The sequence below is a fragment of the Triturus cristatus genome, chromosome 4_2 (assembly GCF_964204655.1).
Source record: "Triturus cristatus chromosome 4_2, aTriCri1.1, whole genome shotgun sequence".
NCBI classification, from domain to species: Eukaryota; Metazoa; Chordata; class Amphibia; order Caudata; family Salamandridae; genus Triturus; species Triturus cristatus.
Genome location: NC_140586.1, coordinates 799,516,244 through 799,542,006, shown reverse-complemented (window position 1 = coordinate 799,542,006; position 25,763 = coordinate 799,516,244). Strand labels below are relative to the sequence as shown.

Genomic DNA, 25,763 nt, shown 5'->3' with positions numbered 1-25,763 from the left:
GCTTTGATTCATAACATTAGCAGCTCTGCCGAGTGTGAAGAGTCTACTGATAAGGTCACTACCCTCCTTCTAACTTGTGTGGGGATAACCAGGTCCGGCCAACCGATCCGTTCGGAAGTAACCAATGCTACTATGACGAAGCAGACTGTCAGACGCAAGCGGAGTGCCACAGTCCAGACTAATAAAGGAATGAAATGTTCTAAGCGGCCTAAACTTGGAGCCTCAGACTGTGCAGTTAATACTGAATCTGTCAATTTGGCGTCGCAAAGTACTGAGTGCGATCTGGGCATGGAACTTGGAGGAGAATTCTGGACTAAACTGGAGCAGCTACTTACAGTAACATGTCTCCCAATGTGCAATAGACTCGATCAAATTGAACAAAAGTTATCTGCTTTTGAACTACGGTTTGCTGGTGCCTTGGGGGCTAGTGAGCCTAATATGCGGGAGGGCATCAACACCAATCCTTTCCCTTCTGTCAAAAATTTAGCTGGATTAATTGCCTCTGCACCTAAACCATCTGATTCGAGACAAGAAGCCGTAGTTCATTCCATCTCGCAGTGTGCTAGGTCGGAAACCACTACCCAAATAGCCCCTGATGGCCCAGCTCCACCAACTGCAATTGCAAATGTTCCAAGTAGGGGTAACTTTGCCACCACAAATACATCTGTCGATTTGAGCACTCACAGCGCCCCACAAAATACACTTAGCTCTTCAAACATCGCCACTCAAGTGACACATAAGTTAACCTGTTTGGACCTTCCCCCTGAATCAGTTCCCTATGTGGTGGTACTTTCAGGGGTTCCCACCTTAGATAAGGGTATAAAGGAGGATTTCGGCAAGCTTAAGAATAAGTGCATTCATTGGTTGAATCGATACAAGCCCCTTCCCAATAGGTGCAGGAGCGAAATTCTTTTTGTAAGACGGCTTGATTGGGTGGGACATAGAACCAAAGATGTACAGGGAGACTGTGTCGTAATTAATTTGGGAAACCCTAGAACAGCCAGTTATATTTGTAATACCCAGCCATGTGCTCTAGGTAGCCCTGAAACTTCTATTAAAGCCCTTCCACTTACATACTTCTACCCGGGCCCATCCCCACTAGGCTGTGAAGCTCCTGGGAGGGGCTGGGTGACCGGCCCAGGTAGGGTCCAGGTGGGCCTTTTCCCCCACCGCTTTAATGAAACTCAAGTTGACACTCAATTCTGTCCACCTGCTCTTGAAACCTTTCATCATTTTAACAACTACAGTGTTCTCGACCAGGTGGATTGACGTTTGGACCCCGGTGGTTCCACCATTCTGACTGGGGCCCAGACAGGGTTAAATAACATCAAGGCAGCCAGGGGGGCTAACCATCTTTGGCCTGAGTTTTTTCCCCCCGCACTGACATCAAACCCTAAGGCAGCTTGTCCTACGGAATGTTCTATTATACATTTGGAAGATCTCTCCATATTGCCTCTCCCGGGGGTGTTGGTACATGAACACGGCCGGGTAAATATGGGTAAGGAAAGTATCCCTCCCAGTGACCCCCCCACTAAACAAGGGTCTAAGACTGATGTCAACCTTATCTCTTGGAACGTAGCGGGTCTAAAAAATAAACAGATCTGCGAAGAGTGGGGTAACTTTATGGACACCATCGACATCTGTCTATTGCAGGAGACATGGGCCACGGAAAAATACCAACGAGAAGGGTTTGCCTCTTTTGATATTCTTGCTTTATCTAGTGGCAGGGGGAGACCTTCTGGAGGTCTTAGCACCTGGGTTGCAATTCACCTGGGTGCTACAGGCAGGCAATTACAAACGGGATCTGACGATATCTTATCTGTCCTGTTAGACCTCCCAGGGAATAAACATCTAGTCATTTTGAATGTTTACTCAAGACCTTCCCCAAGTGGAAGATAATCTAAGGTCATTACATCCCTGAATGACTTTATTCTGACCCTAGATTCAGAATATCCTCTCATAGTAGGTGGCGATTTCAATTGCCAATATGAGCCACTTAGTCTTTCTGCCCAAAATGACCTTGTGGCGGAAGATATACATTCGTACATCCCCGAGCCTATGATCCCCACGGTTAGAGCCTGGACCCCCATTAGTGCTACAAATTCTTTCTTTTACTCTCTCGCTATCATTGAGGGATTGTAATGGCAGATTTAAATCTGATCAGCCGGGACAAACTACTTTTAATAGAGTTGGGCACTTATGGATTTTGGATTATATCCTGATCGATATAACATCTTGGGATAAAGTCTTAGACTTTAGTGTGGTCGCTCGTGATGGCAGTGACCACAACGCCCTTATTATGAAACTAAAATCAGATAGTTGGGGTTTTACAACCAATGACACTGTGGTGTTTCCATCTCCGCAACCTTTAATTCTGCACAACAATAAGCAAAGAGTCAGATGGCCAAGCATTTTTACGTCCCCTGAGAAACTGGCAGAAACCTACAGTTTGGCACTCCCCTGTCTTAATGAAATGGCCGGAGCTGTGTTAAATTGCTCTTCTATTGAGAGCTTATCTAGCCCTGTTACTATCCATTCTAAGCTATCTACGAAACTCTTGGACGTTTTCTCTCGGTCAGTGGCCTCTAAGGCCTTCGTGGCCAACAAACAATCTTGGTATACCTCCGAGTGCAGGAAATTAAAGGCTGAATTGATCTTGGCAATTAAAGCCAAAGACAAATCCAGGACCAAACTACTCCGAGCCCAGTATAAAGAACAGACCCATAGGGCAAGGAAGTCTTGGGAAGATGACAAGTGGGAGGAGCTAAGAATATCATTACAGAATAAGGACTTTAGGACCTTCTGGGCCATTGTTACCAATGGCAAGAAAGATCCTGATACTACCACTGGTTCTAATATAGCTCCTGCAGTATGGGAGGGGCACTTTGGGGGTTTATATTCCATAACGAATTGTAACCCACCCCCCTCTACTGATTCTTCCCCTAATATACCCTGTTGCGTTGAGTTCATTCCACCAATTAAGATCAAGGAGGTCGAAAATGCCATCCTCATGCTTATACCCAATAAAGCGCCGGGTCTGGACAAAATTCCTGGCGACCTTTTTAGGTCTGAACCCATGATATGGGCGCCTTACCTATGTGTTCTGTTCAACTCTATCTTATACGGCGCAGAACCACCAGTAACCTGGCGAGGAGCAGAGATAGTGCCTATTCACAAAAAAGGCTGTCCCTTACAGCCTTCGAATTATCGCCCGATAAGTCTAATTGACACGACCCAAAAACTATTCGGGCGTATAATTTTGAATAGATTACAGGCCTGGGAAGAAGAAAACAATATTTTAAGCACTTTTCAGGCTGGCTTCAGGAAGGGTATTTCTACTCTCGACCAGATCTTTCGTCTCCAGGTTATATACTGGAAGTCTGTGAGTATGGAGGGTGGCAGCCTCTACCTCATTTTTGTTGATTTAAGATCAGCATTTGATCTGGTCCCGAGAGAAAGGCTCTGGGCCATTCTGCAAATGCTTAATGTTCCCACCTATCTCTTAGATGTTTTGAAGAGTCTTCACAAGGATAATTTTGCTCAGGTTAGGTGTGGAAAGCATGGCGAACTCTCTGAACGTTTCCCTGTTAGCCGAGGAGTCCGACAAGGATGTGTGCTGGCGTCCACGTTATTTTGCCTTTACATCAATGGGCTCATAAAACATCTCTTAGCTCTAAAAGATATCGATGTCCCTAGGCTCTCCTCGGGTAAGGTACCAGCACTAATGTTTGCTGACAACACCTTGTTGTTGTCACGCACCCCCATGGGAATTCAGCGTATTTTAGATGGCTTTGTAGAATTCTGTAGTGATAGGGGCCTTGAGATCAATTTAGCCAAAACAAAATTTATGATTCTTAACCCTCCTAAACACACTCGCCCCAACCCAGTACTGAATGGTATCCCCCTGAACGGGTGAAAACGTTTGGCTACCTGGGGATTACCCTCCAAGAAGATCTGGGCTGGGGAGGTCAGGTTGTTAATTCCACCCTCAAGCTGACTCAAACCACAGGAGGTATGGCTAGATTGTTCAAAGGTTCGGCCTTTAAACCAGCCGCACCAGTGGTTGAAATTTTTAAAACCCAGGCTAGACCTGCTTCAACCTATGGAGCGAAACTATGGGGTCACTCTAAAATCGAAAGCCTATCAAGGGTCGAAAACTCCTTTTTAAGGAATTTGTTAAGTTTACCCTCTAGTTCTCCGCTGGTCCCTATTAGACTTGACCTGGGCCTGCTTCCCATTGAAGAGGTGGTGGCGGTGCGACCCGTCCATTATTGGAAGAGATTATGGTCTAACCCGGACCTGGAAACCTACAGAGATGAATTCTTGGGGCTTTGGCCTATAATTAAATATATGAATATCCCTTGGTTAACTTATGTTAGGGATACTTGCTCCAAGATTGGTTTCCAGGAACTCTGGGACACTAAAACTAATTTGGCTGAACAGTTTAGACACTTCTATCTATTACGTTTGCACATGAACCCAAATGTAGGCAGGTTGACTGAACAGTTTCTTCTGATTAAACCGAATTATGGGAGGGAGTTATTTTTGGATCTGATTTTCCCCCTTGCTGCCAGGAAGCTATATGTCCAATTTAGAATGGGCACTTTACCAATTAGGTCCTTTACTTCTAGATGGGACACTAATAAAAGCACTTTATGCCCAGCATGTGGTTATAAACTGGAGGACGAAAACCATGTGTTCTTCTTTTGCCCAACGTACCTTACCCATAGGAAACGTTGGGTAATGTCCATCTGCAGGAATCTTGGTTTCAGAGACTGTGCTAACGCCCTGCGAGTTTTAAAATATGACACCCATCCCCCAATTGTTTTCGCAGTCTCACGTTTTTTAAATGCTGTATGGTTGCAGCGCAGGAAATTTTCCACCAATTGCTAACTACTTGAATATTTTAAATTTGTCTATTTTAATCTGTTTTGGTGACTAAAATGTGTTCTGCTCTTTGACATCATATTGCTGTAATGTACTGTTGCTTTTATGGCCTTTGTGGCCGAAATAAAGTTTACAAAGAAAGAAAAAAAATTAAATTATAGCGTCGGTCAAATCTGAGACGAGACCTCCTCCTCGTCCCTCGGGATGCCGCTACACCTGCCTTTTATTTGAAATGTCAAATTTTTTCTCAGAAGTGTAGCGCTATGGAAATACAGTTTAACAGGCAGGCTGAGCACGATATTTACGGCCTTCATAAACGTGGCTTAACAAGAATTACTGACTTCATCCGACTGACCTTATCTCGTGGTGAAAGGGCGCGCTGCATCTTCGGAGTGGCACCACGGCAGCGGAAATCGGTTAAAGTTTCAGGCGAACTCCAGGGGTCCCGAAACATTAAGCCACAAAGAGCAGCCGCCGCCATGATTTGTCTTGTTCATGAGACACTCAACACCGCTTTAAAAACCCTTAACTCGCGCACCGAAGGGATGGGAGCCGCGAACAGCCGCAGTGAGGAGTTAATCACAAGAAACTCATTGTGAATTTGCTTTCCGAATTAACTGATTAAATTGAGTGCTTTCCTATGCGCTAGCCCGTAGAAGGGAATTATGGAATACTGTCGCTATCACTTAAGAAACCTACTTCGTCGTAGACGTCAACGAAGGGTAGCCACTGCTACCCCCGGCTTGCCATCCAGCCAACTTGGCTACCCCTGGCCTCAGAAGCCATGGCAGCAGCCGCAGGGACATTGGTCAACAAGCTTTTACATTTACTTTCTGCATTTTTGTGCCCTTGCCCCACCCAAGCATTCACACACAGGAGGCTACAGGGGGGTGGAGAGTAGGGGGTTAACTCTGTGACGTCATTTGCATCAAAAAGTTCTTGCGATAACTTTTGCTACAGAGGCATTTGGTAGATCCAGGTACTTGTTTTAAGTTTAGTAACATTTCCAAAAATAACAATCAGAAGTATTTTGTGTATAAAGTCGGAAACAGATCTTTGGACCATGTTAAATAGGGGGCTAAACTGCCATTCACAAAAGATTCTTTCCTCCCTTCATATCTCTTACAGCCCTCAGGCTCCAGTACAGGGTCTGTACCCTAGGGGTGATTGGTTCTGCCGCACCCTGCAGCAAATCGCCCAGCCACTGCCCCAACTCGACTCCTCACGTCACGAGAGCGCGCCGGGTGGAGGTGGAACGCGTGATGCGTCATTGCTTCATTACTTTCCAGCGCGAGGGCTGGCAAAACATTATGCCCAGGGCCATCATTGGCAGCGCTTTCACGCGCTTCAAGATTGACGGCCCTGGGGCGGGACCCACAACCGCGGTACGTCGCGCACCCACCACTATGTGATGCGGTGTGCTGCAGGCAGGCAATGTTGCCAGATTGGGCTATTTCCCGCACAATTGGGTGACTTGTTTCCCAGTTGTGCGGGAAAAAACCATGCCTGGCGGGGGGCTACTTTTTGGGCTTGTTTTGGATGGTTGTGCGCATTTTTTTGGCCTGCGTGGGCGCCGACCACGAGGAGTCCGTCGCGTGAGTGCGAGGGCCAACCCAGGGCCGTCAATCCAGTAGCGCACGAAAACGCTACCAATGACGGCCCTGGGAATCATTTTTTGGCCAGCCCCTGCGTGCGTGCGTCACGGACTCACGGTGCGTGACCTCAGCCTGAGGAGTCGGACCATCATCCTCACTTAAAATAATTTCCTCTCTGAGCACGGGGCGCTGCATCTCCTCATGAGAAACTTTAATTCAGGTGGTGGAGCAGCTACTCTGAAGGCAGGCAGCACCTTCTTCCACCCCCTGCACCGCTCTCAGGATGGCAAGGCGACCTAGGAACAGGTACACGCGCACAAACCTGCTTCACGCAGCACGTGCCTCGGGCTTGCTCTTGGCAACTTTTCGGGCTCCAACACTTTTAAGATTGCGTGCTGTTTAAACATGACAACTTTCAGTTTTGTTTACGCATTTATTTTTTAGTCTCTGCACTTGACACTAGTGGGCTCCTAGTGTGGTTCACTATAAGTTTTGGGGATTTGTTTTCTTGGTCTAGTCAATTGAATTTAAACTAAACACCTGTGCCGCATAATTTTACGTGCATGCGTATTTAAGTTTTATTTTAAGTTTGTACATTTAGTACTGAACGTTTAGCATGAGTGTTTATCCAGTGTACTTTAATTAAGGTATGTGATGTTTTAAGTTTCTGTACTTCCAGAATAGTGATCTTGTATGCTGCAGCTCTCATGTCCATTGCACTTTAAAGTGTTGTCTGTTTTTGTGCTTTTAAGATTGTTCGCTTTTTGGTTTGTTCTATTTCGTGTGCGACTCCTATGTAAATTGCTTGTTGCACATAATTGGAAAGGGAAGGCTGCGGAACAGGTGCATTTGCTTATTTGCGCGTGTGCTGCAATGCTCCGGAAAGCATGCCTCCTTTGCACGGAGCGGAGACAGCTGAAGTAACGAGCAGCTTGTTGTGGAGCTGTTGCCACAGTGCCCTGGCATGGCAGCCCCGGTGCACGCGGTGTGCACTCATTGACCCCGAAGGAGGGCAGGGCACCCCCGTGCCATCTCCTCTCCTGTGTGTCTCAGCAACAGTGCCGGCGCGGGCAAGCCCAGGGAGTACCTGAGGCAGCATACCTGCTGGAAGCGTGCAGAGCGAGCGCGTGTTTGCAGGGGATTACACCGGCATATGGCAGGCGCGCGGTTAGGCTCGGTGTGCGCTCAGGGCGCCAAGCGGCGCGCGGCCCGGGACCCTGCACGGTCTTTTCGGCGGCGATCTACTTGACTCGAGACTCAGAGAGACTCTGTGACAGACTCAGTCTGCTGAGTGCTGACTCTGCTTGCTTGAGGTCGGACGACGACGAGTGACTGTGCGGAGTCACTGTCAGTGCGGGTGCAGCGTGAAGCACTGCACAGGCAGCAGTCACCGACCTCACACAGTACTGTGCAGTAGCGGCGTGCCCGCAGGCAGGCAGTGAAGACGTGTGAGACTGAGGAGAGAGAGACAGACGACGAGTAACGACGACACGAGTCCGCAGGCCCAGGCCCAGCCGCCCAGGCCCAGACCCACCTCGCTCCAGCGCCTCCAGGCAGCCCCAGTCACTCCAGCCCCCCCCCCCAGTCACTCCAGCCCCAGTCACTCAGAGTCCAGGCCCGCCAGCGGCCAGGCCCAGCCACTGCCACTGTGCCTGCTGCCAGCCTGCCAGGCAGCGTTAGTGTCCAGTCTGCCAGCCACCCACCACCGGTGACCGCGTGACTCACCAGCGACCAGGTAAGTGACAGTGAGTGAGACATCATGACACACACAATCGTGTTTTAGCGGCGCGCTAGTGCGAAAGTCTTTTTTGGCACCTCTTTTTCAGCAGATACCATTGCTACCAACCTCCAACAGTGCCTTCATGTCTCTGTGTTTTGCCCCCTATCATATGCATTTCATTTGTTGTAAAGCACTATTCATATCAGTGTAGGGTGTCACACACACAATATACAGAGACAATGAATCATACAAGTATGTGTCATTCAGTCTATAGGGAATGTCACATAAGTCAATGAGGATTACAAGGTGTAGGAATTAAATGTCATCCATACTGTTGGGCAGTATATTTTAAGAGGGTTTGGGCTGGGAAAGCACAAACTCAGGATTTAAAGCATACCCAGTGGTTGGGGGTTGGCTTTACTAATAAAAATGTATATCGGCCCAAACTCATTTGAGCAACATTAAAATAATGAAAGACTGGGGAATTTCTAACTATATAGTAACACAAAAAAAGTTCTAACTATACCATCCATGTTTGTATGGAGCTCTTTGATGACAGTTCATAGGTCACTGTCCTATGTTAGGATTGTAATTTCTGAACTGCAAGTAACACAAGAATCTCTGTGACAAAGGCAGTAACCCACTGAGCTATCCAAATAAAATACAGCCTATCTGCATTTCAAAACTACAAACGGGCAAAGGGCTGCTCTCCAGCAGGATCATTAATCACCAGTTCGCTGGACATTTTTTATTGTTGCCTTGCATCCATGGCCATGTTAATGATAAAAACAATTTAAATGAAGCATATGCAAAGTATGTGCCTTGCTGGGCTTGTGCAGATTTTTGAAATAAAAACAAATAGTAATACATTCGATTACCTACTCCTTGTGTCACCGCCTGATCTGATAAGCAGTTGCAGTAGTCAGGAAAGGTGAATGAGAATAAACAAACTTATTTTCTCAAATGCTGAACAGAAATGGAAATATCCACGCAGCACAGGACGGTAGGCAAAAGTTACTCGGTGTCAAAGAATTTGTTCCCTTCGCCATGCCCCTATTGTACTTGACATGGACCACCTGAGCCCAGGCCCAATAACGTATCTCCCAGAATATGAAGAAAAACAACGTTTGGAGGAACGTTTTAAATTAAAGCGCCCATTTTATATTGCCCTTCATGTCCTCACTGCGAGGGCCAAGGCTCATGTTTTGGTGGGCCAGGCTCATGTTTAGGTGGGCCTGCCCCACCCTCTAGAACCGGGCCTGGACACAATGCACGAGTTCGGAAAGCTCTGAAATGCGCCTACATGTTACAGAAATGCATTCTTTTAACTTTAAAGACATTTTTGTTTGTGTCACAGAAACACGTAAACTGAAAATCTATGTTTTCGACTATTGTATTCTGAGCAGTGCCTGTTTCACATGACAAAGTCACAGGGAGAACTGGTCTTAAAAATGAGTAGCATTAAGGCAGGTGCCCAGGTAACACCCTCACACCATCTGTATATTGAATAGAATGTATATTTGTCGTTAAAATTGGCTCTGATGTCGATTTGCGCTTAATTGGACACTTGCTAATTTGGGCTGGTTTTTGGGCTGGAACTGGTCTGATTGGGCTTATTTTGGGCTTGTATTTGAGCTGCATTGGGCTTGGGACGGGTCTAAAAATCTGGCAACACTGCAGGCAGCATTTACAAGCGCATGTGCGCTTACACTTAACACGGGGGCCGCGCGGCACTGGCGGCCCATTGCGGCAGCCTTTATTATTTATTTGGGGACTCTGACACTACTGTAGTGACTGACAGTCGTGTCAGTGAGTGTCCAAATAAATTATAAAGGCCGCCGCCACGGGCCACCAGTGCCACGCGGCCGCCGCCCACAAAATAGCGGACCGCCCCCCCCCCCCCCTAGCTACGCCGCTGCTCCTGCTGCACCTATGAAAGCTAAACCCGTGACATGAAAGCACCAGTTTTCCCCCGTGCAACTGCATCTGCAAGAGCTGCGCCCAACAAAACATCAGCCGTCGTGAGGCCTCGGGGTTTCTTTCTGTTTCACACAGGGGCCTTGTCAGCGAGCAAACAGTGAGAGTAAGCGACCTTGATGGGCTGGCACAATCTACAACCGCCCTTGCATTTGTGAACGTGTAGAATATTCAAAGAGAAGCACAGTGACCTCTGATCGACTTGCAGCATCGAAAACAGCCCATGTCCCAAGCACTGTGCAGAACAGTAAAAGCGGCGCATTCAGTTAACAAAATCCACACGCTGACCATCTTTGTGTTAAAAGTTCCTTAGGGCTGTCCAGGGCCCGTGCAAAAGGTGTGCACTTTTTCACTATGGATTCTATTTCGGTTTATAACCAAAACCTCTAAATAACACCACAATGTCAAGCAGTGGCGTAACGGGGGGGGGGGGGGGGGGGTGGAGCTGGGCGGGGGGTGGCGGTAAGAGTTTTGGGGGCGGCGGATAACCCCCACCCCCCACCCCCATCCGTCCACTGCGGGGCAGCAAGCTGCAGGGGCCACCACTGGCGGCAAAAGTCCTAGCAACGCCACTGATGTCACAACGGTGTTGCTATATTTCAATACTGCTGGTGTAAAATTGACAAAAGTACGCAGCCTATAGGTTACGATGTCGTTCACTGCTTTTGTCTACGTGCAGCTGTTTGCTGTTTGTGCAGCTGGTTATAACCGACCTACAGGCTTGTTACTGAAAACCCTTCTTCCTTCACGCCGACTGTCTTGAACAGGAAGAGAGAGAGACACGTCCATGGTTGCTGGGCACATTTGAGAAATGTTGCATAATGCTTGAAAAGTTCTTCTTCCTTCACCCCATGGTGAAGATGAAGCAGATGTCGAAAGGCTGGTTGTGGGAAAAGTGTGTATTTCCTACTTATCGTGAAAAAGTGTGTATTTCCTACTTATCGTGAAAGTTCACCCGACTCTTTTAATGACCACAGCAATTAACGAGTCTAATTGCACTTATTTTTGAGAGGTGTTTTGTGTAACATCACTCGCTGCTGTAAGCCCTCCTCAAAGTGCTGACTGGAAGACTCTTCTCTGTCTGAAAGCCTCCGTTTTGAAGAAAGAGCACTTTGCACAAATAACTTACCACGTGGGCGTACACTTTATGGACAGCTCCTCTTTTTATCATCCATACGTTGGAAACACCTCGCGTGTTAATATCAAATTAACCTACATCTGCTCCCTGTAACTTATGTGTATCCATAGATTGCAGCTATAATGCAAGCAGGGCTCCTTTATAAGTGCAGCATTAACTCCTATCACATATTTGACTAAAGTTCACAGAACAACATTCTTGGGCGTGTGAATATTAACAGAAGGCGCAGTCTCTGGGCGAGACGGCTCACAGCAGCTGAGGGAACACAGCAGTGTTTGCAAGAGCAAATGTCACCCGAGGCTGAGGCTGAAGCGCAGCAGCAGTGGCTCGAGGCAGCCGTGGCTCGAGGCAGCCGTGGCTCGAGGCAGCCATGTCCGTTCCTGAGAACATGCGAAGCGCATCAATGCTACAAATAAACCGTGACCAGCTTGAGTCGGCTGTAATGCACCAGACAATGCCTGCTGCACTAAAACAAGATTGATTTCTATTTAGAATATATACGTGAGAGCAAAGATCCAGTGTCACAAAAGTGGGAAAAAAAACCTGTTGCAGTAAAAAAGCAATGATTGCCTCCGTATTCCATGCATTATGAGATAAATCATGTAATGTGTGTTAACTCCTGTACTTTTGAAAGTTAAAATAGTCCATTGCAATGCAAGTACGCCATAGTGGGCGGAATGATACACCAACACATCCAATACCATGAGGTGAGAGGGTTAGGATACTCCTTTGGGTGGGGCCACAGTCCACTTAAATTTCTGTTCTGCGAAACCAGACCTAAAAATGAAAATATCACTTCATGAAAAGCCCTTGCTAGTGTTGTGTCATTATGTCTAATAACGTTGTCGAGCATTTGTTCTAAAATGAAAGTGCATACCAATTATGTTGTAGGCGCTATTTCTCGATATCACATGCATACTGGCATTTTAACTACACTCAATGTTTTTAAAGAATTGCAGATTTTTATGAAAGGATTAATTTTTCCACCTGTGCAATCCTAGTGGGCCCATTTCACAAACATATTTACGCTTGCAAACAACTTTTTCACGCAAGTGGCCAGCCGCACTCGGTAGTAGGAGTACCTGCAGGGCGGTGACGTGGGGAGGGGGAGGGGCAGGGTGGGGGTTTGTAAACTATGGATTACGGAGATTTACAGGTAAATTAACATATAAATTAATAAAACTAATTTCGTTGCGTGCACTGCATCGTATTTGGGGATGCAGTGCACGCAACAAAATTCGTTTTATTAATTTAGACAGGTGGAAAGGGGCAGCATCTGAGTACTGCAAACACTGGGAAGCCAACACATGTTACAACAGCCCCAAGTGGACCCCCATTGCCATTTCTTTCACCCATATTATTATCGCCATGTTCCATTTCCTGATGCTTGGAAGTTTTGGGATAGCAGTAGTAGTAGAAGAGGCTTAAGAATGAGTTAGATGGCCCATGAAGTCCCTTCAGGAAACAAGAGGCCCACGCTATAAGGTAGTTCTGGCATCCAGGCCCTCATCTCACACTCGGGACGTGCAGCGCCAACTGCAGGATTACCCTTAGCCATTCTACCTGATGATTGCATGACAAGAGAAGAAGAGAGTTGAAAGGCTCTGGCAGGAGTTCCAGAAACCGCCAGGCCCTTATAAAGCATGCAACTGGAGTGACACCAGAGTGGGCAAAGCAGGCAAGTGGGAAATGAGGAAACTTTCCATTTGGGTGTTCCAGGTGGAATAATTATCAGTAGTCCAGGTCAAAGGAAAAGTTAAAAAACGTGGCTTCACAGGTCCAATGGAAGCCACCTTTGTCGTTCATGGCTAGGGAACGCACATCAAATAAACACCATTCGCTTCAAATCAACAGCATTCTCTGTTAGTCCAAGTAACCCCAAGATTCACAAGAAGATCCAATGAGGAGATGATCAGCACATCCTGTTAATTCCGCCTAGCAGAGCTCAGTCCTTTCACCCAGGAATTCAACTGAAGCGCAAAGCTTCACAAATGCAGCAACCAAACAGACAGGGGATATGGATACTCCGGAAGCTCTTCAGCATCCAGAGACAACTTGCCCATCATTAATGCCAAAAACTGGATGCCGTCACCCTGTAAATGCAGAAAAGTTGGCCCAGGATTGGAAGTCATTGACTGGGTCCATATTGGTCTATGGTACTGATAAGACACAGCAAGCCATGATATCTGGCAGGTGACTCAAGGAACATTGTTATCACAAATGTCACAGAATGGGCCATACTCATGTTGTTGCACAGGATTTGCATTACAAGTGCAGGTTACGTGTAAAAGGGTGGAGTACTCAGGAAGTACTGTGCTCTTGTGCAGGGGCAACAGTCTCCTTGGAAGGGGAACCCTACGAGCTACCATAAATATAGAGTTACTGATGTTATAATAGAGGGCAATAACAATGTATGAATGCATGGCCTGGATCACCTGCTGTCTCTTGAGACCTGTAGCCTTGTCCCAAACTCTGACTTTCCATCATGCCCACAAATCTGTTATTACAATGCTGCTGTAACATTGTTTTGCATACCTACCACTGTTACCATGCAACTATCCACTTTTCCCCTCGACAATGCTAACTTAGAACACCGAACTCATAAGGTAAAAAGGTTTTGGGAAAAAGGCAAACTGTTCACCGGACTCCTTTTTATTCTGTTTTTTAAAGTTTAGTCTTTATAAATTGGGATCTTCCCTTTTTTCCTGCAAACTATGTGTCCGATAATTTCTTCTTACAAAATTGTGATATGGTAAATTTTATAAGGTCGTTTTGGTGTTATGACCAAATTTGAAATACATAAACAAATTCCTGTCATAAGCAGGAGTAGCTCTGTTCCCAACATTGGAAAAGGAATACTTCAACTTTTTTTGTATCATCAAGAGGAATCCAGGATTACATGTAGAAAGCAAAATCAGTGGATAGAAAAACATGTCTAATATATTTTAAGGTAGGTACGGTGCCTCCTTCTTTGGGGTTACACAGTAATCTTAACCGAGGGCTAAGTGGGCCATTTAAAGAACAAAATCCCCATTACTTTTCTCTTTTTTTTCAGGACAAGATTAACCAACCCTATAGTTTGTGAGGAGGGAAAGAGGAAAGATGCTGGGAAGCACAGTATACCAATAGTGGTGTTATTGTCTAAATAGCCTCCTCATGACATCAAGATCCAACCAGTAGCCAGTCCTGGTAATGACTCATATTAATCAATCAATCAGTGTTTTGTGAAGTGCACTATTCACCCGTAAGGGTCTCAAGGTGCTGGGGGCAGGGGGTCGGAGGAGGGGGGAGTTGTGAGCAGCTCCATTGGAGTAATTCGAAGAGCCAGGTCTTGAGGTCCTTTCTGAATTGGTGCAGTGTCTGGCCATGTCGGAGGTGAAGGGGGAGTTCGTTCCAGGTCTTGGCTGTGAGGTAAGAGAAGGATGTTCCACCTGCTCTGTCCTGTAAAAACGTGGGATGGTGGGTAGGGCGAGGTCGGTTGAGCTGAGGTTTCTCTTGGGGGCGTGGAAGGAGATTCGGTCATTGAGGTATTGGGGTCTGTTGTTGTGGAGGGCTTTGTAGGCGTGTGTGAGCAGCTTGAAGCATATTCTTCTTTCAATGGGGAGCCAGTGGAGGTCACCGAGGTGTTGGGTGATGTGGTTTTGTCATGGGATATCGAGGATAAGTCTGGCTGCGTCATTCTGGATGGTCTGGAGTTTACGGAGGAGTTTTTTGTTGATTCTGGCATAGAAGGCGTTGCGGTAGTCCAGTCTGCTAGTGATGGGTGATGTTTTTCCTGGAGTCGGGGGGGGGGGATCCACTTGAACTTCTTGCGAAGGATGCGGAGGATGTTGAAGCATGCGGAGATTACGGCGTTGATCTAGTGATTCATTGTGAGCGCAGAGTCGAGTATGATGCAGAGGTTGCTTGCTTGTTCCATTGGTGTGGGTGGGTTTCTGATGGCGGGGGGCCACCAGGTGTCATCCCATGCAGCAGGGGTGGGGCAGAGGAAGAGGACTTCTGTTTTCTCCAAGTTGAGTTTCTGGCAGCTGTTGCTCATCCAGGTCTCGACGGCTTTCATCCCTTCTTGGAAGTTGTGCCTGGTGATGTCGGGTTCCTTGATGAGGGAGAGGATGAGCTGGGTGTCATCGGTGTAGGAGATGATGTTGAGTCCGTGGTTTCTGACGATGTTTGCGAGGGAGGCCCTGTGGATTTTGAAGAGTGTGGGGCTGAGGGAGGATCCTTGGGGTACTCCACATCTGGTCTCTGTTGGTTCTGAGAGGAAAGGCAAAAGTCTTATTCTCTGTGTTCTGCCTGAGAGGAAAGATCGTATCCAGTCTAAGGCCTTTCCTTGGATGCTGGTGTCGTGGAGTCTGGTGGCTAGTGTGCGGGTGGTGGGAGACGGTGTTGAAGGCTGCTGATAGGTCCAGGAGGATGAGGGCTGCTGTGTGGCCTTGGTCAAGGAGGGCACGGATGTCGTCAGTGGCAACAAGGAGGGCGGCTCGGTGCTGTAGTCGCTGCGGAATCTAGATTGAGAGGTGTCTAGGATGCTGTTGGTTTCTATGAAGTGTGCTAGCTGGGTGTTGACTGCCTTTTTGAAGACTTTGGCAGCAAAAGGATACAGTGAGATGGGCCTCAAGTTCTTGATGTCCGCCGGGTTTACGGAGGGCTTCTTGAGAAGTGAGCAAAAGAAAGATGATGGATTCAACCCAGATCCGTGACTGGGGTTGAGTATCTGAAAAGTGGCAGTGCTCCGTTCCTCATCCCCTTGTGTTTGCTTTGTTCACCCTAAGTTGGCAGGGTATGCCTAGACATGGGTCCCTGCTTACTTTGCCACTGGATTCAAGCTAGCCTGGCTGATGAGGGGTGTTACACCGAAACCGGTCCCAGGATGCTTGTTTCCGGTCCAGAGAGGACCTGGCCTGGCAGTTCGGGCTGGACTGTTCCAATGAGGCACAGGGTCAAGACTGATTTGCATATGGCTGGGTCTGAACTGGGTTGGCGAAGTGAGCTAAAGAACGATGGTAGATTCAACCCAGATCTGTGACTGGGGGTGAGTGTCTGCAAAGTTTCAATGCTACGTCCATCATCTCCTTGTGTTTGCTTTGTTCTTTGGGCCCTGGGGGTTTGATAGATGTCTATTGAGTGTGCACAACACAACACAATACAACACAATGCACTGACGTCGGCCTTCACCTTTATGACCTTTTTAATAAATCAAAGGAAACAGAGGCGCTGGTGTATGTGAGCTCAGGCCTGTGCTTGTAATGAAGCATAGCATTGTTTTGAACCCAAAAGATCAATGGTCCACATTTCTGAAAGGATACGATTTATTTTCAGCTCCCTATTAAGCAACATGGGTTAGTCATGATAAAAACGTCATAGGATTTAATAATTAAAAGGGCAAAACGTGTGGACGTACATCATTCATTAACGATCTTCACCAAGGTAGTTAAAAAAGCAAGCATTGGAAAAAACAATGTCTAAGCTTGAGGAGCTATTGTCTTTGCCAATGCTTTTTGCTGATTATACGCGTGTGTCGACATATGGGCACCGATTGCTAGCAATCTTGAAATTCCAAGGTGGCTGCTGATGTGCAAGCATGTGTTGCACCGCATGCAGCCATTTTGAATTTACTGCGTTAACAAAGCTGATGGTCATTCATGTTAGGATGGTAAAATGTAAAAAATAAAGGAAAATCAATGCAGCTGAGAAGCTCTCATTAAAAAAAAAATAACCTGAATTCAACATATGGTGCGGGGTAGGGTGGAAAACTGGGGAGTGGAGATGAAGAGACTGAATAGTGGGACAGTAAAAATAGGGGGTAATAGCAAGTGAACACATCATACATTTAAATGGAGTGTTGAAAATAAAGTAAAACAAGTATTGACAAAGACAATAGGTTTGGCGTTTGTATTGTAGGAAGATCGGAAATGTACATCTATTACAAACTTCAAGCAATCCCTGGGCTATAAAATAAAGGGGCAGCTCGTTCTAATGGAAAGTAACACATGGTGATCAGCACTTAGAATAAAATCTGTTTGCAGTGTTTCCTAAAAATTGACTGCTATTAATATTACAATTATTATATCGGACGGCCAATTAAATGGCAGGCTTATTCAACCTCTAAACATATAAAGGGATTGCAGTCTGGGGGTATTAATTAAAAAAAGAGTTTCCGTGATTGCTCCGTCAACACTCGTTTATTTGTATTTTATTATTGGTTACGATTTCTCTAAGAATGAAGGCACAATGGATCCCACATTTACATAGATTGAAACTGAGTGTGCAAAAACTCAATCATGATACGACCCTCTCCACAAGAGTGGGCGCGTGCCTAAAAAACAAGCATTATTTAATGGAACTGGTTTTATGCTGGATAAAGTTCACGCTACATTATAAAACTCCATGCCATTAAATATAATGCGTGTTGGGCCTGTTATCATAAAGTACTACTTTATGATAACAGGCCCAACACGCATTACAAAAGTAGTTATACAATATACGCATTGCACAGCTAGTAGTCTGTCAGACCTTCAGTACTCACTGTCTGAATCCTACTGGTCAACGTCGATTTGATCAGATGATCTTTTTGATCGAATCAATTGAAATCAATCAAGGCTGAGGCCCACGGCGATCAGGAGGCACAAATACACCCGAGCAGTAGCACTGAACACGAGGTGTGGTCTGACTCAAGGCTCCGACGTCACGCTCGCTCCCTCCCACCCTGAGGGGGAGGGAGGGACTGACAGGCAGCAGCAGGCTCGCTGAACAGTAAAGAAACATAGAAATGGCCAAACACTGCATGGCTTCACAATAAGCCATGACAGTGATTGGTCATACACTGTGTTAGTGACTCCCACACGCAGCGCCTCATGTGCACAACAATGCTCACTGCGGAGACGCCTAGCAACTGTGTGCGTCTCAGCCAATCCAGATGCTGCTCCAGAAGCACCAGGATTGGCTTGAGCAGTGATACTCGCCGCTCATTAGGAGACGGAGGGCTGCAACATGGAACATCCCTTGCTCTTCTAATGTGCAGCATAGTGAGCATGTTTGGGCTCGTCGGAAAAATTATCAGGCCTAAAGAGAGCATGCGCATTCTTGCTGTGCGCTCCACCGACCTGAGATCATCATGATGTCAGTCACAACTTAACTGAACCTGCTGCCCCGCCCCCTTCAGAGCCGACTGCCTCGGGCATAGCCTGGTGGCCAGCCGGCCCGGGTTGATATTAAAAAATGTAAGTTAGTGACGGCGTGCAACACTTGTTTGAATGGGGCCTCAATATTAGTAGGGGAACGCCCTAGCGCCCTAATGGACGCACCGTCACTGTCCTTGGGTAAAAACAAGGGCATGCTAAAAAGTCATTGTGTTCCAGAAGAATGTGTGCAGCAGAAACACTATGAAATAAAAAAAAACGTGTTGCACCTCTCTCCCTGCCTGTGACCCTGCCTGGAAATGATACAGCGTCTGCTGCATCGTGACATTCGCCAGTGTAACATCACCAGGCCATTATTTTCATACAGACAACCTTGTTGTGATAGTTTCAAAAATCGGCAAAGAAACACTGATTCCCAAAATGTATTCGCCAAAATCTCTTAATGAGGAGTGAGAGGACTAACAGGATGACATTCCCCGACTCAGGATCCAGTTTTTAGGTCTCGCCTGACCCAGCGCTTGCGCTGGTCTGGCGAGACTTATTGAGAGGGCTCCAAAAAGTGCTATCAGGCCAGCCTAGAGCTACAGTGCATGTGCGCAGGGGCGCGCGCGCCACTTTTACCGCGATTACTTTCACTTTAGCGGCCGCTTTGATGTTTGATCGCGATCGCGATCACTTTTAACTTTTGCGGAAGCACGGCCGCTTGGCATAGCCTATAGGTCTCGCTTTTGGGACCTTATAAGTGTTTAGTTATGCAACTGTTGCATGGCTAAACACTTATAAGGTCCCAAAGGCGAGACCTATTGGCTATGCCAATGCTTGTTAAAGTTGCACTTGTGGCTTGAAGATGGAATAAAATAATAGTCTAGTATTCTAAACATTAATGTCCTCATTACGATAGAGGGCGGACTTGAGTCATCTTAGCGGGGACATCTTAGCGGGGACTGGGACTGCCCGCCTGTAAGGCGGCGGTCCCGCAACCCCGATTACGATGGGGCCACCACTGCGGCAGTCGCATCGCCCATACTTTGCATTGTGGCGGTAATGCGTTCAGCAACCCCCACCACAATGCAAATACAAGGCACTTGCATATCCCTGCACTACGTGGAAGGCACCACAGTGCACTTGTCCAAGGCCCAGGAATGAAGGGGGCCCCTTAATCCGTTTCCACCTTTCTTTTCGTGGCGGGTTGCCCGCCGCGAAAAGACCAGTGGAAAGGGATATCGCAATCCCAACATGTCGGCCTATGGTCCCGTTCCGCAAGGCGGTCGGAAAAGGACCGCCTTGCGGAACCGTGGAGGGCGGTCTTAGCAACTGCCAAACTTCCGCATCGATTCCCCCCGCCATCATAATATGGCAGGGGGGAAATAGCTGTCATCATAATGACCCCCTTAATATTTAAGTTGGCATTATTTAGTTTTTTATCTTAGCTAAGAAACTGATTGCTCTTGCACAGTTTATGGATGCATTACTCTGTTTTCTAGTACAACTCAAAATTTGCCTTTAGCAATTACTACCTCTGCTCTACTGTGGTTTATAATGCACAATCATTGAGTGTAAAGTCGATTTTTCTTTTTGGAATTGGGACAGTTCTTGTGCTCTGACACCAGACAATGTTAGGAGGTGTACTTAATTTTAGCTCACTCATTTGATGTGAATTTGAAGCATCCAATCACAACTACATCAGTATTGGATTCCACTATTTGATAAGCAGTATTCACTTAAAGTATTTAAATCCTATCTCCTCATGAAGAGGCTTCATCCTCAAAATGCATAGTTTGAAGTATCACTTGATATTTGCCCTCCCTTTGATCAGTTTACATTTATACCGTTATCCATCTTGGGATGTTCGGTTTTAAACATTTCAGAAGTTATGTACAAAGGACTTAAAACCCCATTGATATCCTATATAATTGAGACTAAATGCACAGGTTTTGGTTTTCATTTTCTCCAGTGCTGTGCATCAATATTCCATTGTGACCATTTCTTTTTGAAGCTGTATTTTCAACACCCTAGCACCAAGGGCTGCTTTGGGATTGCACGCGGAATGCTATCTTTAAGTAAACATCAATTATTGAATGTGGGTTTTCAAGATCTAAGACATACACTCCTTCTGACCCAATTAGGTCTGCAAAAGAACTCTGGGCTCAACACGCTGCCATACAGGTATTTGCATTTTTGTTTTAATCCCATGAGCCTCAAAAAAACAGACAATAGGATTTAAAATGTAATTTTGTTAGTTCTTCCACTTTCTGACTGTTAGTTTAATGTGCAGTAGTAGCATTTTATGCAATGTTTAGTTATTTTCTGCCTCAGCAATGATGCCAAATTATGATAGCTCTGCATGATTTCCACAAACTATCGAACATCTCTTTGACGGACCAACCCTGTAAAGTAATCCCCCACCGGGAGAGTTAAGGGCCATATGTATCAACACATTTCCTCATAGACACAGAATGGGCAAAACCCTTTGATACATCTGGCCCTTAGTTCCTTTGCTGTTAGTCTGCCCAACATTTCAGGGTGGCAGCTAAAACGTGCATGCCTGATGCACTCACTTCATCTGACCCATTATTCTGTGTACTGTTTCTGGGCTTCTCTTTCACTTAAGGCTAGTTATTGTTGGATAAGGGCCAGCTAATAACCTGTTGTGAGCATCTTTGGTAAACACGTCTACTATGCTTTTGGGAGGAATTCTGGCTGAGCTCCTTCAGGGGGTTTATCAAGAGTGCTTCCAGTTTTAGATTTCAACCACAGACCGTGTGATTCAAACAAGCAGGCTATCAGTAAACTGTATATGTCAAGTCAGTCTATTGACTAGAACTCAAAACCCCTGTTTGAGAAGCTTTAGGTAACGTCAATTTAGGTAAATTTGCTAGATCACAGTTAAAGAGAGCATGAGAATGATTTCACAGTATGTCTCAAAACGCCAGCAGACGCCATCAAACAACGAACCATTCTAGAACGGTTCTTATTAGCGACTGAGATTGAGGACCATGGGTCCAAGCTAAAATATCAGAAACAGATTTACAAAACAGTCATTACCGTTCAAAGGACTTCTGATTCCTGTTGAGCTTGTTTAAGGCCAATGCAATGTTACCACGGTTTAACTGACCTAAATGTTTTTACTATCTGGAAGGTACTATACCCCTTGGTTGGTGCAGGCATATACCCAAATACACCCGCATTCCGTGAACTGATCCTGCTCCCAACACTCTTGACTGGCAATGTAACCTCCCCTCTTGTGTTTTAAAAAGGAAATAGTTGAAGTGGCCAAAACCAGAAATGGACGTTCTACTCTTTTCGGTCCCTTTTCCATCCATTGTGTAATTATTCCCCATGTAGGCTCCAAGATTGAGCAGAGAACAGAGGCCTATAGATGGGGGTATGAATGTAGAGAAAAAGGCTGCATTTGGATAGAGTATATGGGTCTGCACTCTAATGAAGCAGAAAGACAGACCTATATCAGGCTTACTACTCGTGGTCAACGAGCAAGCTATAGCAGTTCGGTCATATACATAAAGATAGAATCTAAGAGATATCATAATCTATTACAATAAAGGAACACACACTGACTTCAGTCTAGGAACACTGAAATTCAACACAGATTTGCCAGTGAGCTTAGATGCACAATTCTGCCCTGACTACCTTGTGTCACACACATTTGCCTTGCATCTGAAGAAGAGATATTTGTGGTCTTGAAATTACTTAAACAATGGTTTGTACAATCTCTGTACCAGTGATGTTGCTGTAATGCATGCAACCATTATCTATAACATATAAAATGATTTCTTGAATTGACAGTAACAATATATTATCTACTAAACTGTAGTAAAAAATACTTACTAAAATTCAAGTAAATATATTCATCCCTTCACAGTTTGCACAGTTCTATTTACAATTTCACAGGGAGGGTCACTATATAAAAAACTGATATGCCATTACCAGTGACTGAGTTTAATTCAAACATTCCACCCATCACTATTTTTGGTGTATCACGACTGGGTTTCATAACTCACTGTTGCACTTCACTGATGAGGCTAATAAGACTGAAACATGTCTGTGGTTACTTGTACTCATGTGTAAGGGGGCTGACCTAGCCTTTAGTTTTGACTGTTCTGTCAGGGATGAGGCTCTAATATCCACATATCCACCCGATCCACCTCAACACTTCTCCCATTTAAGAAAGAGTAGAAGTTGACGCTCTTAAAGAAGACAACATCACAATACCTTAGTAGTCCCCAAACCACCGCTTTTATCACTCATTAAGTTTATACTGGACTTTGCTCATGCTAAGCTGCCCTTTGGCTGGAATCGCACTAAGGGAAATACCACATGCATACATACTGATTTCTACATGGTCAGTCCGTGTCTCTAGTGGTTCAGAGGGTTGTATGATGGTACAACGCAGGGAAATACATTGCATGCCTTCACCATGAGTTTTTTACCACGCATATGCTTTTACAACGCATGCCATTACCACACATTATTTTATAGATAAAAACAATGTATTTGTGGGTGGAGACCTCCACCGCTCCAACTTACCTTAAATGCGTTGTAAAGGAATGCGCGTGGTAAAAATATATGTGCTAAAAAATGCTTGGGGAAAAATGCGTGGTAAAGGGACAATGAGGTAAAAAACCTCACTGTAAAGGCTGTTTCCCGGTACAGAGCAGTGGCGGTTGATCATTTTCAAAGTGGTGAGGTGGAAAGTTGAATACTTACATACCAATAAGCAGAATGAACCTCTGCTACATGATTTTTTTCAGCAGCATATTAATAAAGTTACTTGAAAGTCGACATTCCTACCTTGATCGACGTTCAGATGCAGGTATGCTCCCGAGAGCAAATACCCCACCTCGTACTGCCTGGATGTTACAATGTGCAGCCTGAACCCGGGGAACATAACGCCCAAGCACACCAGCCAATTCAGGCACTGCTCTCATGCGTCTTCTAATAATAAACAGCATAAGAGCAGTGATAGGATTGACTGGGACATGCAAACACGACGCTCCATATAACACTAATGGGGCCGTGTCTCTTTTCAAGCAGCTCGATGGAATGTGGAAATCCACCGGCCAATCTGACATGCGCGGTTCATTGAATCACAGCTACAGTCAGTCCTCCTACCCATCTACTGCATGCCGGGAGAGAGAGTTACATAGCCTGCACCATAACGAAGGAAAGTGAATGGAGGTACGGAGAAAGTATTTATACTGGTAAAAATAATAAGCCTGGGAGGTAGTGGCTTGCATTAGGGGGCCAATGCCCCTTTGCTCCTATGGATGAGCTGCCCCTGGTACAGAGACCCAAAAAAGATGAACTGTAATGTGGCACAGAGTAATTCATAGAGTTTAGTCCGAGCATTTCACCCGTCACCTGTTTAGTTTTCACTTCCATACACACTGTACACCCTAAAATATCTTCTCTAATTGTGAAATATTTCCTGTATTCTACCCCTCTCCTAGGCTTATCGTGAGGAGTTTATGGATGAATGGAAAAAGCTTAACCTGGATGTCTTGCTCTGCCCTGCTATGGGTCCCGCTTTGAACATAGGCGTCCTGGGAAAGCTGTGGGGTAATTCTAAATATATTACTTTTTATTAATAAGTAAAAATCTTTGGGGGCAAGTACTTTGGAGTCTTTTGTTATCTTTTTGAAAATTCACAAAGTAAAAGTAAAACTAAGCGTCATTTATTTCTGTTGTTTGGGTGACCATATGATAGGGCTCTTCCTCAATGTCTGCCTTTATAATACTCAGAAGAGAGTTGTCATAGAGACAGGCATCCTGTCCTATTTTGTGATGGGGAGCTTCTGTAAATACTTCCTTCTTTAAGAGAAACTAAAAAAAAGGATTGGCTAGCCCGAAGCATATGCTATTATCCATCCACACAACACATTAGGACAGTGTTTCCAAAACTGTGGGTCACTAACCACTTCGGTCCTAAGCCAATTTGTGGTGGATCGTGAAAGTCCACGCAATAAATAATGATGCCTTTAAGTTCTACATCTATCTCTTCATATTTGCTGTGCTTCAAAGAAAGAGATCAAATGTCAGCCTATGTCTTCTGGCAAAGTGCTGCTTTTAATATGGGGCTTGGTGTTTACAAACACCTCTCACTTTGCGGGCAGAGAAAGAAAAGTAAAGTGAATTATGTGACAGTCTTGCTGGGGTAGAAAGTGTGTGAAGAGAAAGGCTGTGGGATGTCATTTTTTATAACACAAAACAAAATGCAAAACAAAATGTAATATACCTGTAAATGAACTGTACGCTTTCAGCAGTTAGGAAAGCAAAACTGAAGCACATTCTTTGTGTGCAATATAGTTTTATCAGTGAAACTGTGTTTGTGCAAATTAAGTGGCCATTTCAATAGAAAATATGCTGTTTTTAATTGACAGTGCACTACCTCATGATGCTTTAGTCACATTAAAAAATAGGCCGCCTCAAGTCTATTAAAGCTAAGTGGGTGGCAAAAGTTTGTTGGTCTACAAATTAGGCTGCGATTCTAAAACGATTGAGAAGCACTGCATTAAGGTGTTGATACTGCAATAAAGAATAGGGTACACGTTTTCTGAGAATAAATGGAGTTACTCACATACATTTTACTATCTTTGCACATTTCATAAAAATGTAGCCCATATATTATTTAATACTCCTTAGACAAGTGAGTGATTTTGTTTACATGTAAAATCTCACAATGTAGCACTGGATCCTGTGATGTATGAACTCCGAATTTGGATATAAATGTTCAGTTACATACAATATTGTGTCATTTTATTTTTTCTAGATGCCAGCAGCAATACACATCTATATAATATGTTAAATTTCCCTGCTGGAGTGTTGCCTGTAACAGTAGTCACTGAAGATGATGAAGAGCAGCTGAAGCAGTACAAGGGACACTACAATGACCACTGGGACAACTTGTTAAAAGAGGTTAGTAACTAATTGACGCGCACCTCTGTGGTTATTACCTTAAGATAGTGAACCTCCTATCGAGTTGCAGCATTATCCTCAAGCGTTTTGCTACTTCCTCCTATTTATTCGGACCTGTTTTTGTTTGCTATAGGACTCTGGGCACTTTACCACTGCTAATCAGTGCTAAAGTGCATATACTCTCTGTGTAAATGGTTATTTGGATTGGTTGGCCACGATTGGCATATTTCGATTTACTGGTAAGTCCCTATGAAGTGCACTGAGTGTGCCAGGGCCGATAAATCAAATGCTATTAGTGGGCCTGCAGCACTGATTGTGCCACCTACATAAGTAGCCCTACAAATGGAACTCAGACCTGCCACTGCAGTGTCTGT

General features: G+C 45.3%; 1 protein-coding gene across 2 annotated transcripts in view; it reads left to right on the top strand.

Moving 5' to 3' along the window:
* LOC146835074 (vitamin D3 hydroxylase-associated protein-like) overlaps window positions 1–25,763 on the top strand; it is a 305,684-nt gene that overhangs the window by 270,577 nt on the left and 9,344 nt on the right. For both annotated transcript variants that reach the window (XM_085602740.1, XM_085602739.1), the window contains exons 12-14: window positions 20,583–20,622; window positions 23,925–24,033; window positions 25,244–25,389. In XM_085602740.1, the coding sequence (XP_085458866.1) occupies window positions 20,583–20,622; window positions 23,925–24,033; window positions 25,244–25,389 (295 nt within the window). The remainder of the gene's footprint in view (window positions 1–20,582; window positions 20,623–23,924; window positions 24,034–25,243; window positions 25,390–25,763) is intronic.